This window comes from Pteropus alecto, unplaced genomic scaffold, assembly GCF_000325575.1.
Source record: "Pteropus alecto unplaced genomic scaffold, ASM32557v1 scaffold123, whole genome shotgun sequence".
In the NCBI taxonomy this organism is placed as follows: Eukaryota; Metazoa; Chordata; class Mammalia; order Chiroptera; family Pteropodidae; genus Pteropus; species Pteropus alecto.
In genome coordinates this window covers 6,466,833-6,479,285 of record NW_006433950.1, presented here as the reverse complement: position 1 = coordinate 6,479,285, position 12,453 = coordinate 6,466,833, and the positions used below count along the sequence as shown (strand labels likewise).

Sequence of the window (12,453 nt, the reverse complement as noted above, 5' to 3'; positions counted from 1 at the left end):
TTCCAGTGCAGCTTAAAAAAAAAAAAAAAATCAGCCAACCCACAACCCTTATCATTACCCTTGCCTCTGTACTGTAGAGGTGCTGGGGTTACTGCACACCTCAGCCCTGCCCCTCCAGCCTGCGCATCCCAGCCCCCCACTGAGAGCCTTCCCGACATGATGCTGTCTGACTGGTAAGGGATGCAGTCACAGAGTTCCACCGAGGGTCTGCTTTCTAGGTCTCCTAGTACCAGTGGACTTCGTTTGGTTCCCTGAGAGCAGAGCCTGAGGCAGGGTGGGGAGGAGAAAAGAACAAGGTAGGCATGTATTATTGAGGCTGCTGCTGTGAGCCATGAGAGCCCAATTTCTCTAGGACTTCTTGCCTCTCAGTGGCAAACAGACTGCCTCCAGAGGTATCTCCTGGATTTCATGCTCCTTTTGTTGAGAGTTACTCCCCAGGGGATTTAACTGTAATTCCAGTCTCACTTGAGAAAAAAAAAAAAGAAGGGACTTTTGTGATGGGGGTGAAGGAGCTGGGGCAGAAAATAGAAAGTCATATGGTCCGCCCATGCTTCAAGTGGTATGCTGTCAGTGCAAGGTGAGGCTGAGCCTGCACAGAACTGTCCACTGTAGTTGTGACTTAAATCAGAAGTGGGCTGAGGTTATGTGACCAGAGGATGAACGCTGTCATCATTGTCGTCACCGTCATCATTTGTGGCTCTACGAGCTATAGAATTAGGACAGAGTATTGTAAATAGTATAGTAGAGACATTAACAAAGTATATAGGAGGAAAGGAGAAAATAATTCTAGCATTTGAGAATAAGGAAGTATGCATGGAGGAGATAGTATTTCCATGGGAGCTTGAAAGACAAATAGGATTTCACCAGGTGAAGAAGTCAAGGCATAATGTTTCAGGAGAGGAAAATGTAGCTAACAGAGATTTGATGCGGTGCTGGGTTGCAGTGATAGGTGTAGTGATGGCTTGTAGTGACGCAGCCATCTGGAATGGCAGGATGGAGCCAGATGGGAAGAGATTTGAACAGCCTGTTAACATGTTTGGTTTAACATGAATGTGAGTTGAGTTTGAAGAAAGGTTATGAGAAGGACACTCGAAGGGTCCAGCTCTACGCCTGTGTGTGGTGTGAGGGGCACTGCCCAGTGACTTGATTCTATCTCCAGGGCATCCTCCCTTTGCTTTGTCCACCTGCAGACTGGTCTCCACTCTGAGGTCATTGTCGTTGCTCTGATGCCGTTAGGGTTCCTTCAGCCTCCCCTTCTGAGAACTGGAAAGTGGGCTTTGCTCTCCACTACCTGCCAGCAGCAGTAGATGAGCGTCTGAGTTAAGACAAGCCTTGGACTCTCGTTCTGGTTTCTCCCTCAGGGTTTCGGCAGAGCGATCTGGGAGAACAGAGAGAGCCCATCAAAGGTCTATGTCTCTCGGAGGCCATCTAGGCCACTGGTCTGTGCTACTGATGGGGACATCAAGGTCCTAGGAGGTGATGGCAAGTGGTTACTCAGCTTCCTAGAAAATTAAGTGATTTTCATGACCCAAGAGTTGAGTAACTCAGCCCATCCTCCCTATCTTCCTGTTGCCCCTCGTTTCCTGCTCCCTCCTCCCTACATGGCAAAGCCTGCAGCTCGGAGGCAGGAAATCTGGGCTCAAGTCTCAGCTGTGCTGCTTCTCAGCCTTGTGATATCAGACAAGTCATCCTACCTTGCAGAGCCTCAGTTTCCTCATCTATACAATGGGAATCATTGCATTAAATCTGGTAACAGCTGCAAATCATTTAACCGAGAATGCTGAGGAGAAGCCCCAGCAGAGCCTCCCTGGGCTTGTCTCCTTGTATTTACACTGGAGGGCCTGGGTCTAGGTTAGAATTGCAGGCCTTACCCATTGACACAACTCAAGCCAGTAGAAATGCTCCACTGGGCTCACCTCATGATTTTTAAAATTGAGGCTACATTTAAAAATCAAGAGATATTTTTGGTTTGGACTACCTATCTTATCCAAACCAAATATTTACCGGGGTTGAGAAGTTGTTGTGCTTTTAGACAGAACTTGTGCTGTCCAGTTTTTCAGAGTCCCCACCACTCCCTATGGTCTCTCCTCTAGCTGTCATTCACTGCTTGTTTGCTGCCTTCCCAGCCCCTGCAGGCATCTGAGTGATGTCTCTGGCTTACCTAATCTCAAATGGCCTTTGTACTTCTACTATCCTATGAACTCAAAGACTAACGAATTATCTTTCCTCAGCTCAAGAGTTAATCTTCAGCTTCTTCTTATGTAAATCAGAACAGGAAAGTCTTGCTGGGCAAAGTTCTCTCTCTCCCCAGTCTTGGTCTGATACTATTCTCCACCAACCCTGTGTCCTGTGTCTGCCTACTCAACATTTGTCTGCTAGCAGGAAGCCCTTTCTCATCCCTGACCGAAGCGGCGTGGATGTCCAGGGAGTTCAGGCGGGCCAGCCAGATGAGTGGGGAGTGGGTGTACCCAAACCAGGCCCTGATCTGGGCTCTTTGGGTCCTTGCAGCTGCCACCGAGGGTGAGACACCCAGTGGGAGAGGAGGGCTCTTAGAAGGTAGGGTAAGGGGATTTCCTTACCTTGGAGAATTGACTTTGATGAAAATGAAGTTACTGCTCAGAGGTCTCTGGGGGCCCACGGAGGGCTGTGCGGTAACCTCGAGACACCTGATCAATGTCCTGCTGTTGCTGAAGGCCCAAGCTCCATAGTCTCCTCAAGCATGTGGGCAGAGCACAGAAGACCCTGGTCTTGCCCTTAGGTTGCTCATAGCCTGCGGGAGCTTGGGGAGCCCTCTGTCCTGGGCTCTGAGGAGGGGCACGAGACAGAGCCTGGGCTTCTGTAGTGCTGGCTGCCCAGGCGGGACCTTCCCTGTTAAATGACATTAGCAGAGGTAGTGCTGAGACACCTGGGTCCTGCTGAGTAAATACCTGGGCGTTTAACTTTTCAAGGCTTCATATTCTTTGGACACGGAGAAGGCTGCATTCTCAGTCTCAGACCCCTGGAGGTAGATGAGCAGATTTCAGGTGGGAATTTTTATTTTCATTGCTATATATTTGTTTTCGTGTGTGTTCAAAAGCATCAAAGCACCTAACTCATCAAAACCACAGTTCCGTAGATGTTATTGCTTAAGATTCCTCTAGATAAATTTGAGGATTATTTATATATAATTTTAAGAAAAATAAATCAGTGGTCACAGAGGCGATGCTGGAGGGTATGAAAATGACCGAAGTCTAGGAAACTCTGGGCCAGAGGATTTTGTGCAGTCCTAGGATCTACAGAGCCTGGTGTATATCATCAGTGCCCTAGGAAGGGAAAGCTGCTGTGCCCAGAAAGGGTATGGGGCCCCAGAGTAACCAGGAGAAATTTCATGGCTTGGTGCTATGCCCCTAGGAGGAACTAAGCTGGTGCTCCGATGCCAGCGACTTCTAAGGCGGTATTAAAGGAAGCAGTGGACATAGACCCCCTGAGAAGGAATACAGATACTTCCTGTTGCACAGACTCTAGGCTGAGAAAGAGCGCCTCCCCCCCCTCCCCTCCCCCAGGAGGAGGTCTGAGTTTGGCCTCTTCCCAGCCAGCTCCTGATTCCTCCCCGTGTGTTCCCTCAGGGCCAGCTGCTGATGCACCCGTGAGGAATACCAGGCTGGGATGGGTCCGGGGCAAGCAAGCCACTGTGCTGGGAAGCGCCGTGCCTGTGAATGTGTTCCTTGGGGTCCCCTATGCTGCACCCCCTCTAGGACCCCTGCGATTTGCGAACCCGAAGCCCGCGTTGCCCTGGAATGACTTCCGAGATGCCACATCCTACCCTAACTTGTAAGATGAAGCTCGGTCCCATGGGTGGCCTGCGACCTGGGAGTGGGGGCAGAGCATGGAGGGAGAAGTACAGGTCATGCAGCCCAGTGGGAAAGGGGAGGTGGTCGGGGAGGAGAGGGGCAGGGCTGCCGTGATTTCAGTGACTGTGTGGCTCTCCGACTGGCTGATCAGTGGAGTCACCAGAGGCAGTGTTCAGAACACGCAGGTCCCCCGGGACTTCCTTAGGAACCTCCTGCATTGGAATCTCCAGAGCTGGACCAGGGAAACTGGATCACCTGAAAGCTCTGTAGAGACTCCGAGACCAATCAGGTTTGGGAACCGCTGTGAAGGGCTTACTGAGTCTTTGGTTAGAAGGGACTGTCAAGTGTTTCCATGTGACGACTCACCCAGGCTTAGTCTCCAAGGTCAGACTGCGTTAGTACTCTAGAGGGAAGGATCACACTAGATGGACTTGAGCTCTAGCAGTCAACACTGCGCCCAGAGGTGGGATGTCCATAAACCCCTGTAGAATGACGACATGAGTGTGTCTCTGTCACACAGGGCGACAGGGAGGTAAGGGGCTCCCACTCAGTGCGCATTTTAGGGCTTAGATAGGCAACCAGTTCCCCGGTAGATTGTGGAGGGGCCTCGTGGGCTAGGTGGGAACTGAGACTTGGAAATCCTCAAGAGTCTTCTGAATCTCAGATTCTCTCGAGCCCTCATGCTGGTCACATTCCTGGCATTGGGGTCCCAAGCAGAAAGAGGACCCTGGTGCCAGGAAGCTCCCTAAGCCATGCAAGAAGATCCCATGAGGCTCAGAAGCTCAGGACACTAAGCTGGAACTCATCTGTTCATTCATTCATTCATTCATTCATTCATTCATTCAACTCATATCCATTGAGAACCAACTTCATAACTAGCTCTCCATTAGACCCTGAAAGACACCACAGTGGTTTAGACACAGCTGCCCTCAGGAACCTGTGGACTGATAGTGGTGGCAAGGATATAAACAATAATGACAATTAAAATATAGAGTGGCAAGGGCCACCATAAGAGACTGGAGAAGGATGCTGAGGAAGCAGAGAGAACCACCTAGCCTAGCTTTGAGGAGAGGTGAGGAATGGCTTTATTGAAAGCATGAGGCCTCAATTTCTGATAAACAGTTTACAAAGGGGCTAAAAGGCACGAAAAAAACTTGTCAAGGGGGAGATTTGCAGCAAATCTATACACTATTCTATCAAAAAATAAATAACATTAATTGAGCACTTTGTAGAAATATTCCTAAATACAATCTCACTTAGTCTTACTGTGTGTCAGGCTTGGTACTAGAGGCTATGAGGTACTTAAGTGACTAATACAGGGTCCTAAGCTTCTAGCTGCTCACAGTTGACTTGGAGACTATGAAAGTACTCACATACAGGTCCAGGAGAAGTTCTAGGACAGAACACAAGGTGTGCAGGGTTTTCCAAAGACGGCTGTGGTCTAGCTGGAGAAACCTCAGAAGGCTTTCTGGAGGAGCTAGCATTTGAACAAAATCTGAAAGAAAGGGAAAATCATGAGCAAGCAGATACATAGGGAGAGAGCAGTCTAGGCAAAGGGACCAGCTTGAACAAAGGCATGGATATGGGGGTCCCCCCTGCACACCTACCTCAGCTGGTTCCTGGTGGAGAGGCCTGGCATGTCCTTTTGATCCCCCAGGGGCAGAAGAGAGAGCTGCCAGAGCAAAGCCCTTGATATGCCACCCAGTGTCCCATCCTCCAGTTAAGCAAATTGTTGAGCCAGCTTGAGTCTTTATATGTGTGTTGGATTATGGTGGTGGGCCTAGGTGTGGGTAGGTCCTGGGGGTTCATGGTACACTATTGCGCACAGTGTACTTTCTTACCCAGGAACCAGATCAAAGAGAATCATTGTTTGTTAGTTTTTTGTGCAACTGCTGGGGGCAGGAGGTGGGGCGGCGGGCAGGGGAGGAGTTGGGGGTAAAGGGCAGGCATGATCAACTTTGTGCCAAGAGCTCCTGTACTCGTCTTCTGCTCACGCAGAGGAGACTGCCAGGCCTCCCTGCGGTCATGAGAACTGTCCCCTCCCAGGCAGGTTTGCTGACAGCAACTCTGGGGGGTTCTCCTCCCCTTTTACAAGGTGCCTCCAGAACACGGAGTGGCTGCGCTCAGATCAACGCATTCTCAAGGTGCATTACCCCAAATTCGGAGTGTCAGAAGACTGCCTGTATCTTAACATCTATGCGCCAGCCCATGCAGACACCGGCTCCAAGCTCCCCGTAAGGCTGCCTGCCATGCTTGGGGCTCCAACTAGCAGGTCCTTGGGCTAGGACCCAGGCAGAGGGGCTGGGTGTCTGGAATCAGACCCAGCTCCCTGTTGGGTCAAAGGGAAATGTCATCACTTGGCGCAGCAATAACTTTCTTAAAAATTCTTTCTAATGATAAATTCGCTTTATCTTTTCTGATTGCTCCTTTATGGGCAGTGACTTGACCTTTGATTTTTATTTTGTTTTGTTTTTCCCCTCTGTGGAGTATTTAATGGTCTGTAAACATTTAGAAAAGGCACTGCTTAAAAAGACTCTGACTTTTTTGTTGCTGTTTGGGAAATCCTTTCTTAAAGAGGATAATTGTATTCTCCAATTTTTCTGTTTGCAATGAAGACAGGTAATAATCTGAAGTCTTTCATTTAAGAATATAAAAGATCCCTGTATAAGGGAATGGAAAAGGAGGTACCATTCAATTTTTAACCACACCCTTCATCACCCTCTATCCCTAACACCCCTGCAATGAGAGACACGCTCTATTGCATCCTAACAGAGTGCTGACTATGTGCCAGGCACAGTACATTATCTCATCTAACCGCAACGACAACCCAGTGGGTCAGGATTATTGGACCCATTCTACAGATGAGGAAGATGAGGCATAAACGGGGAGGGCTTAAACGACTTGCTCCATGCTCTGCACACAGTAAGTGGTAGATCCTGATGTTAAAGCTTTGTCCAGTTTTCCTTTTTCTTCAGTGGCTTTCTTGTCTTTTCCTGCCCCAAGTGTTATAGTCCCTAATATGAGCTTAAAAAAGAGAATGAAAGGGATTTATTATTAAGTACATAAATAGTAATAATACTATTTGAATAACGTTTTCTGTTTCCTGGTCCCAATTTTTCTAATTAATAAGGTTTCCACACCTCTCTTTCCTTTTTTCTTTCCTCTCTTCTCTTTGTAGGTGGGAAAAAGAGCCTTTCACCGAACCAGCTTAAGCTGCTTTTGCTCTCATATATGGCTTCTGATTTCCATCTTGCTGTAGGTCACAAGTTCAATGATGTTTAGTTAAGACTTACTGAGCCCTTGACATGTACCACCATTTTTCTGTGAACCTTAGATGCAGAATCTAGTTTAAACCTCATGATAACCTCGTAAGTGAAATACGTCCATTCTTCACATCTTACAGACGAGACAACTGAGGCTCAGAGAGATTAAGTAGTTTGCCCAAGGTCACACAGCGAGGCAGTGGCAGAGCTCAGAAGCAAACCCAGGCAGGCACTCGGCTGCTAGAGCCCAGATGCTTAACCCAGGGCCTTCTTTGAAGGACAAAACACCTGATGCTATTTAGAAGGGAAAGTGGGACTTTTATATTTCCATAAAGAAAGAAGGTCCCAACACACATGGGGCCGGGATGTGGGTGCTTGGTGGGTACTGACCGGGAAGTTCCTCTCCCTCCTTAGGTCATGGTGTGGCTCCCCGGGGGCGCCTTCCAGACTGGCTCAGCCTCCATCTTCGACGGGTCCGCCCTCGCCGCCTACGAGGATGTTCTGGTTGTGACTACCCAGTATCGGCTAGGAATGTTTGGCTTCTTCAAGTGAGTGTCCCCAAGTGATTGACACCCCTCGTCCCCAGGGGGCAGTCGTGCAGCACCCACAGGGGATTCAGTGCCCAGCATCCCAAAGAGGAATGAGCCTTCAGTGACATTGAACAAATTTGGCCCCCAATTTTTTTTAGATAATTTTAGCAACTATAACAGATAAACCTCCCAAGTCTTCATGGCCTAGAACAATAAAAATCTCTTTTCCGGTCAAGTAAAGGCCCATTGTATGTTCCTGACCGACAGACGATCTTTAGCTCAGTCAGGCACCCAGGCTCCTTCCACCTCGTGGCTCTGCCCCGGACCCTCTGCATTTGGCCAGCAGGTGGAGGTAGAGGTTAGAAGACCATGGCAGGAAGGTACTTCTGTGTCAGCCTGGAGGTGGTGCTCGTCACTTCTGTTCACACACCGTTGGTGGATCTCAACCTCATGGCCACACCCAACCCAGGGATGTGGGAAGTGTGGCCCAGCTGTGTGCCTGGAAGCTGAGGACTCTGGGTGTGTGAGCAGTACAGTCTCTGACATAGGGCCCCACCTCAAGGCTCCTCAAATGCTCCTGAGAATAATCGCTTCGTGATCTTGGCTCCCCTCCCCATTAATTGTCTACCTATCCTGGGAAATATGCCCCCTGCATGGGCCGCAGCTTGGGGCCATGGCCAGGAGTGTGGACTCTGGGGCCAGACTCACTGGGTTTGAATCCCAAATCTGCATCTTTTTTGGTCCTGGGCAAAGAATTTATCCTTTCCGTGTCCTGCTTTCCTGTCTGTGAGAAGGAGCCAATGTATCCAGCAGTACCCTTAGAGTTTGCTTGCAGATTTCATTGAAGGGAAGTGGCGTGAGCTGTGGCCTCGGAGAAGTGCAGCCACCGCCCAAAAGCACTTCCCAGTAGAGAGGGGTAGGGGGTGCTGGGATAAACATCCCGGTCTCTCGATGTCCCACCCCCAAACCCCCAGCCAGTGTCTCCCACTGATTGCATGTAGCAGGAAGCTTGGGTGCTACAGTTCATAGGGGCCAGATTTTTGGAGGAAGGGTAGAGAAGGTGGAGATGAAAACCAGAGGGGCAAAGGGAGAAAAACCGGCACCACCTACCTCATAGATTGGGAGGATTATGAGAGTGTCAGCTATGAAGAGCTCAGGACAGTGTCTCTCACGGTGCTGCCACTGCTATTATTATCATCATTATTCATTGAATCACTCCTGTGCCCAGGGCGGTTCTCACTCCCTGGTGCAGACCAATTCTCATGAGCTGGACACTTCTGGAGTTTGTGGATTCAGGGGAGCCTAGGACTACCCTGAAGCTGCATATGGAAGGTTGTCTGTACATTTTTCTGGGGTGTGTAGCTTTCCTTAGATTCTCAAACCCAAATCCCAGCAGAGGGAGAGAGCCAAGCCCCAGGCCTCCGACTCTCAGCCTTTCCCCAGCAGGAGTGGCGTTGCCCTGACATCCATTTACATGCAGCCTCCGCCACCAACTCCCTGGGCTGCGGGAAGCGGACAGTGGCCCACGGAGCATTCTCATCCCGCCTCTTGCCCCTAGCACAGGGGACGAGCACGCTTTGGGGAACTGGGCCTTCATGGACCAGCTGGCCACCCTGACCTGGGTCCAGGAGAACATCGCATCCTTTGGTGGGGACCCACGCTCTGTGACCATCTTTGGCGAGTCAGCGGGAGCCATAAGTGTATCCGGCCTTGTGAGTTCTCCTCTTTGGAACTTGAATATAACTCAGTGAGGGAAGTTACTGAAATGAGGACGATGAACCACTCACACCTGATTGGGGCTTCATGTCGAACACTTGTATACACATCCTCTCCCTCCAGCCTCACACTCTGAGTGAGGGGCTCAGTCTCATTGTAAGGACGAGAGCTGTCGTCAGAGAGTTTAAACGAATCTCCCGAGATCACGGAGTGGGTGGTAATTTAAGGAAAGATCATTTATATTTGTAGAGTCAAAGCCCTGATATCCAGTTATCAGGACTGATAATTACTTATTAATAGAAAAACTCAACTAAAGCCCAAAATAACAAAGGATGCATGTAAACATTTTATTTTAACGAAAAACATAAAAGGTACATTCCTTCAGCAATAGTTTGATACGAGGGTCTCATCTTTTCAGAGTCGCTCTGCTGACTGGTGGTCCCACATGGCTCTCTTGCATCAACCACCCACAGAATTCACTGCCCTCAAATCGTGGTTTTACTTTCTTTACAGTGAGCACGCACTTAAAGACGTCTGCAGAATAGTCTGTGAATGCGGCACACTTAGAGTTTGCTGTTTCCCCCACACAATTTACTCTTACTTTGTTTGCCCCTTTAATTTGATAGTAATATTCTTTAGCTACCTGCTTTTATCAAGGTTGTTTTCCCCCAAAACATAACTTCGTTTTGTTTTTCTTTTACACACATACTTCATTGGTTCCCATGATAATTCATTGATTATGTAATGACGATAGGAGATATAACTGACCAAACCGATTTGAAAGCAAACAGCTGACACTTGGCAAGAAATCGATGGGAACAGAAATGCACAGAGGTGCTAGAAAATGGCCCAATGGCTCTGAGTGGACATCGGTTAACATGCTAATCACAGAAACCAGTTACACAGAAGTGGGTTAGGAGAGCTTCTGCTGTATAACACGTGACTATATAGAAGGTATTTTTATCTTCAAAATAACCCTAGAAGGTGGATTATATCAACTCAATTTTACATACACTATAACGGCCACTATTTCATGAGTGCATATTATTTAACCAAGCACTGTGCGAAGCCTTCTATATTCATTACTTCTCCTACTCCTCAAAACAGTTCTGTGATATGGGCTCAACTTTTATACTAGTTTCATAGGAGAGTAAACTGATGCTTAGAAATATTAAGCCACTTGCTCGGGGTTACCCAGCTAGGAGGTGAAGGAGCTGGTGCTCGCATGCCAGAACGTTTGACTTCAGCGTGCTTGAGAACCCGGGGCTCAGAGAGGTTAAATAACTTGACCAAAACTTCACAGCTGGTTGTCGAACCCCCAAACCAGGACTTTTTTTCTCCAAGGCGAGCGCTTTTGAGGAGGCTTCCTGGGAAGCTTCCTTTAAAGAAGGGATGGGTGGTGTGTGTGAATGCTGAGGAGCCCCTGGATAACTTTCGCTGGGTCTCCTGTGTTCTCTTTCCAGATTCTGTCCCCCCTGGCCAATGGCTTATTCCACAAAGCCATCATGGAGAGTGGGGTGGCCATCATCCCTTACCTGAAGGCCCCTGACGATGAGAGAAATGAGGATGTAGGTATATTGTTAACACCTCTCCAGCTTCCTTGCCTCGGTCAGGAGAGAATGCTGTCAGGTGTCAATAGACCATATGCTTTGTTGTCCCTACTGATCATGGCCAGAGAATCTGATGCTAGCCCAGGGTGAATCTTGTTTCTCCATGGAAGGAAATGGGTCCAGGTACACAGTGCAATGCTGCTGGTGCCCGTGAGTGTGTGTGTATGTGTACGTATGTGTGAGTCTGTGTGTAAATGTATTTGTGACCGTTCTTACGTCTTATCCATTATTCTTTGATTGTGATGTATAACTCAGTCGCCTGTATTATATACAGCTCATCTTCTGTACCTACTCTATTCCACCAAGGATACTTTGATAAGAAAGGTTCTGAGGCTGTTTACAGCTCAGTAGGAAATAACACTGTGACTTATTAATATTGTCTGGCATGAGAGTGTGAGGAGGAGGTGAGACATATGCTCTAGATATTTGTCATTTGTTATCTCGTCTTGGCACTCTACCAGATAGCGAGGACCTGGAGACCGAGGTCTCTATATCTTTCATGTCCCAGCATAATGTCTGGTGTATATTAGGCAACTATAAATGTTTGCTGAATGAATGAGTTCACAAATGAGCTGATTCGGTCAATGAATATTAATTAAACACGAAGCTGTGGAGCCACCTCCTGGGTATTATTCATGTTAGTGGTGCATTTTCTTAAACACCTTATAGAAAATAACAGCATACACCAAGAGCAGAAACAGAGTTTTAATATTGCAGAAACACCCTCACTACAGAGGGAAAATTGATTTTGGTAACATGATATATCAAGCTACTTTCAGTGAGTGCATATATTTATTCATTCACCACACACATACCAAGTACCCCTTGTTTACCCAGCTGTGTGTTAGGACCTGCGAGTTTGTAAGTGGAGAAGCCATGTACTAACTTAAGAAGACTATAATTGTTTCGTGAGAAGGATTTTTAACCTGGACTCCACGGATGTGCTTGGGAGGTGGTCCTTGACCTCCTGCAATTGTGTACAGACTCAGTATATGTCGCAGTTTCCCGAGGAGAGAGTCTGGAGCTTTCACTGGAATCTCAGAGCATCCGTGAATCTCAGAAGATTAAGGAGCATCCCATTCAAGGGACAAGTTCTACACATGTGGAAAGTTTAGTGACAGGGCAAGAAGGTGTTTAGCAAAGGGCTGGGTAGAGAAGGTGGGGACCTTTGGGGTGGGGGGAGATCAGAGGAGGAAGAGATTCATAGGGGTTGCAACAGTCTGAAAGGACATTCTAGAGGAGGTGGGACTTGGGCCTTAAAGAATAAGTGAAACTGATGTAGAGACAGAAAAAAGACATTCAGGGCATTCCAGGCTGAGGATGCAGCTGACAAGCTGGGACTCTGAGATCGGGTCATACCTCAACAGACAGTTAAGGAGTTTGCAAAGCTGCTCCTCACTTTTGGGGACTTTTGGCTCTCTTTGTCACCCCAGAATTGGGCTCCTGGGCTCTGTGGGGCCTAGTGCCAGTGGAGACAACATTACAGGACTGGGACATCACAATG

At 48.2% G+C, this 12,453-nt stretch overlaps 1 protein-coding gene across 2 annotated transcripts in view; it reads left to right on the top strand.

The window, feature by feature from the left end:
* Positions 1-2,447: 2,447 nt before the first annotated feature.
* Positions 2,448-12,453, top strand: part of CES5A (carboxylesterase 5A) — a 23,610-nt gene continuing 13,604 nt past the window's right edge. For both annotated transcript variants that reach the window (XM_025044634.1, XM_006908847.1), the window contains exons 1-6: positions 2,448-2,520; positions 3,606-3,810; positions 5,926-6,064; positions 7,508-7,641; positions 9,182-9,335; positions 10,803-10,907. In XM_025044634.1, the coding sequence (XP_024900402.1) occupies positions 2,448-2,520; positions 3,606-3,810; positions 5,926-6,064; positions 7,508-7,641; positions 9,182-9,335; positions 10,803-10,907 (810 nt within the window). The remainder of the gene's footprint in view (positions 2,521-3,605; positions 3,811-5,925; positions 6,065-7,507; positions 7,642-9,181; positions 9,336-10,802; positions 10,908-12,453) is intronic.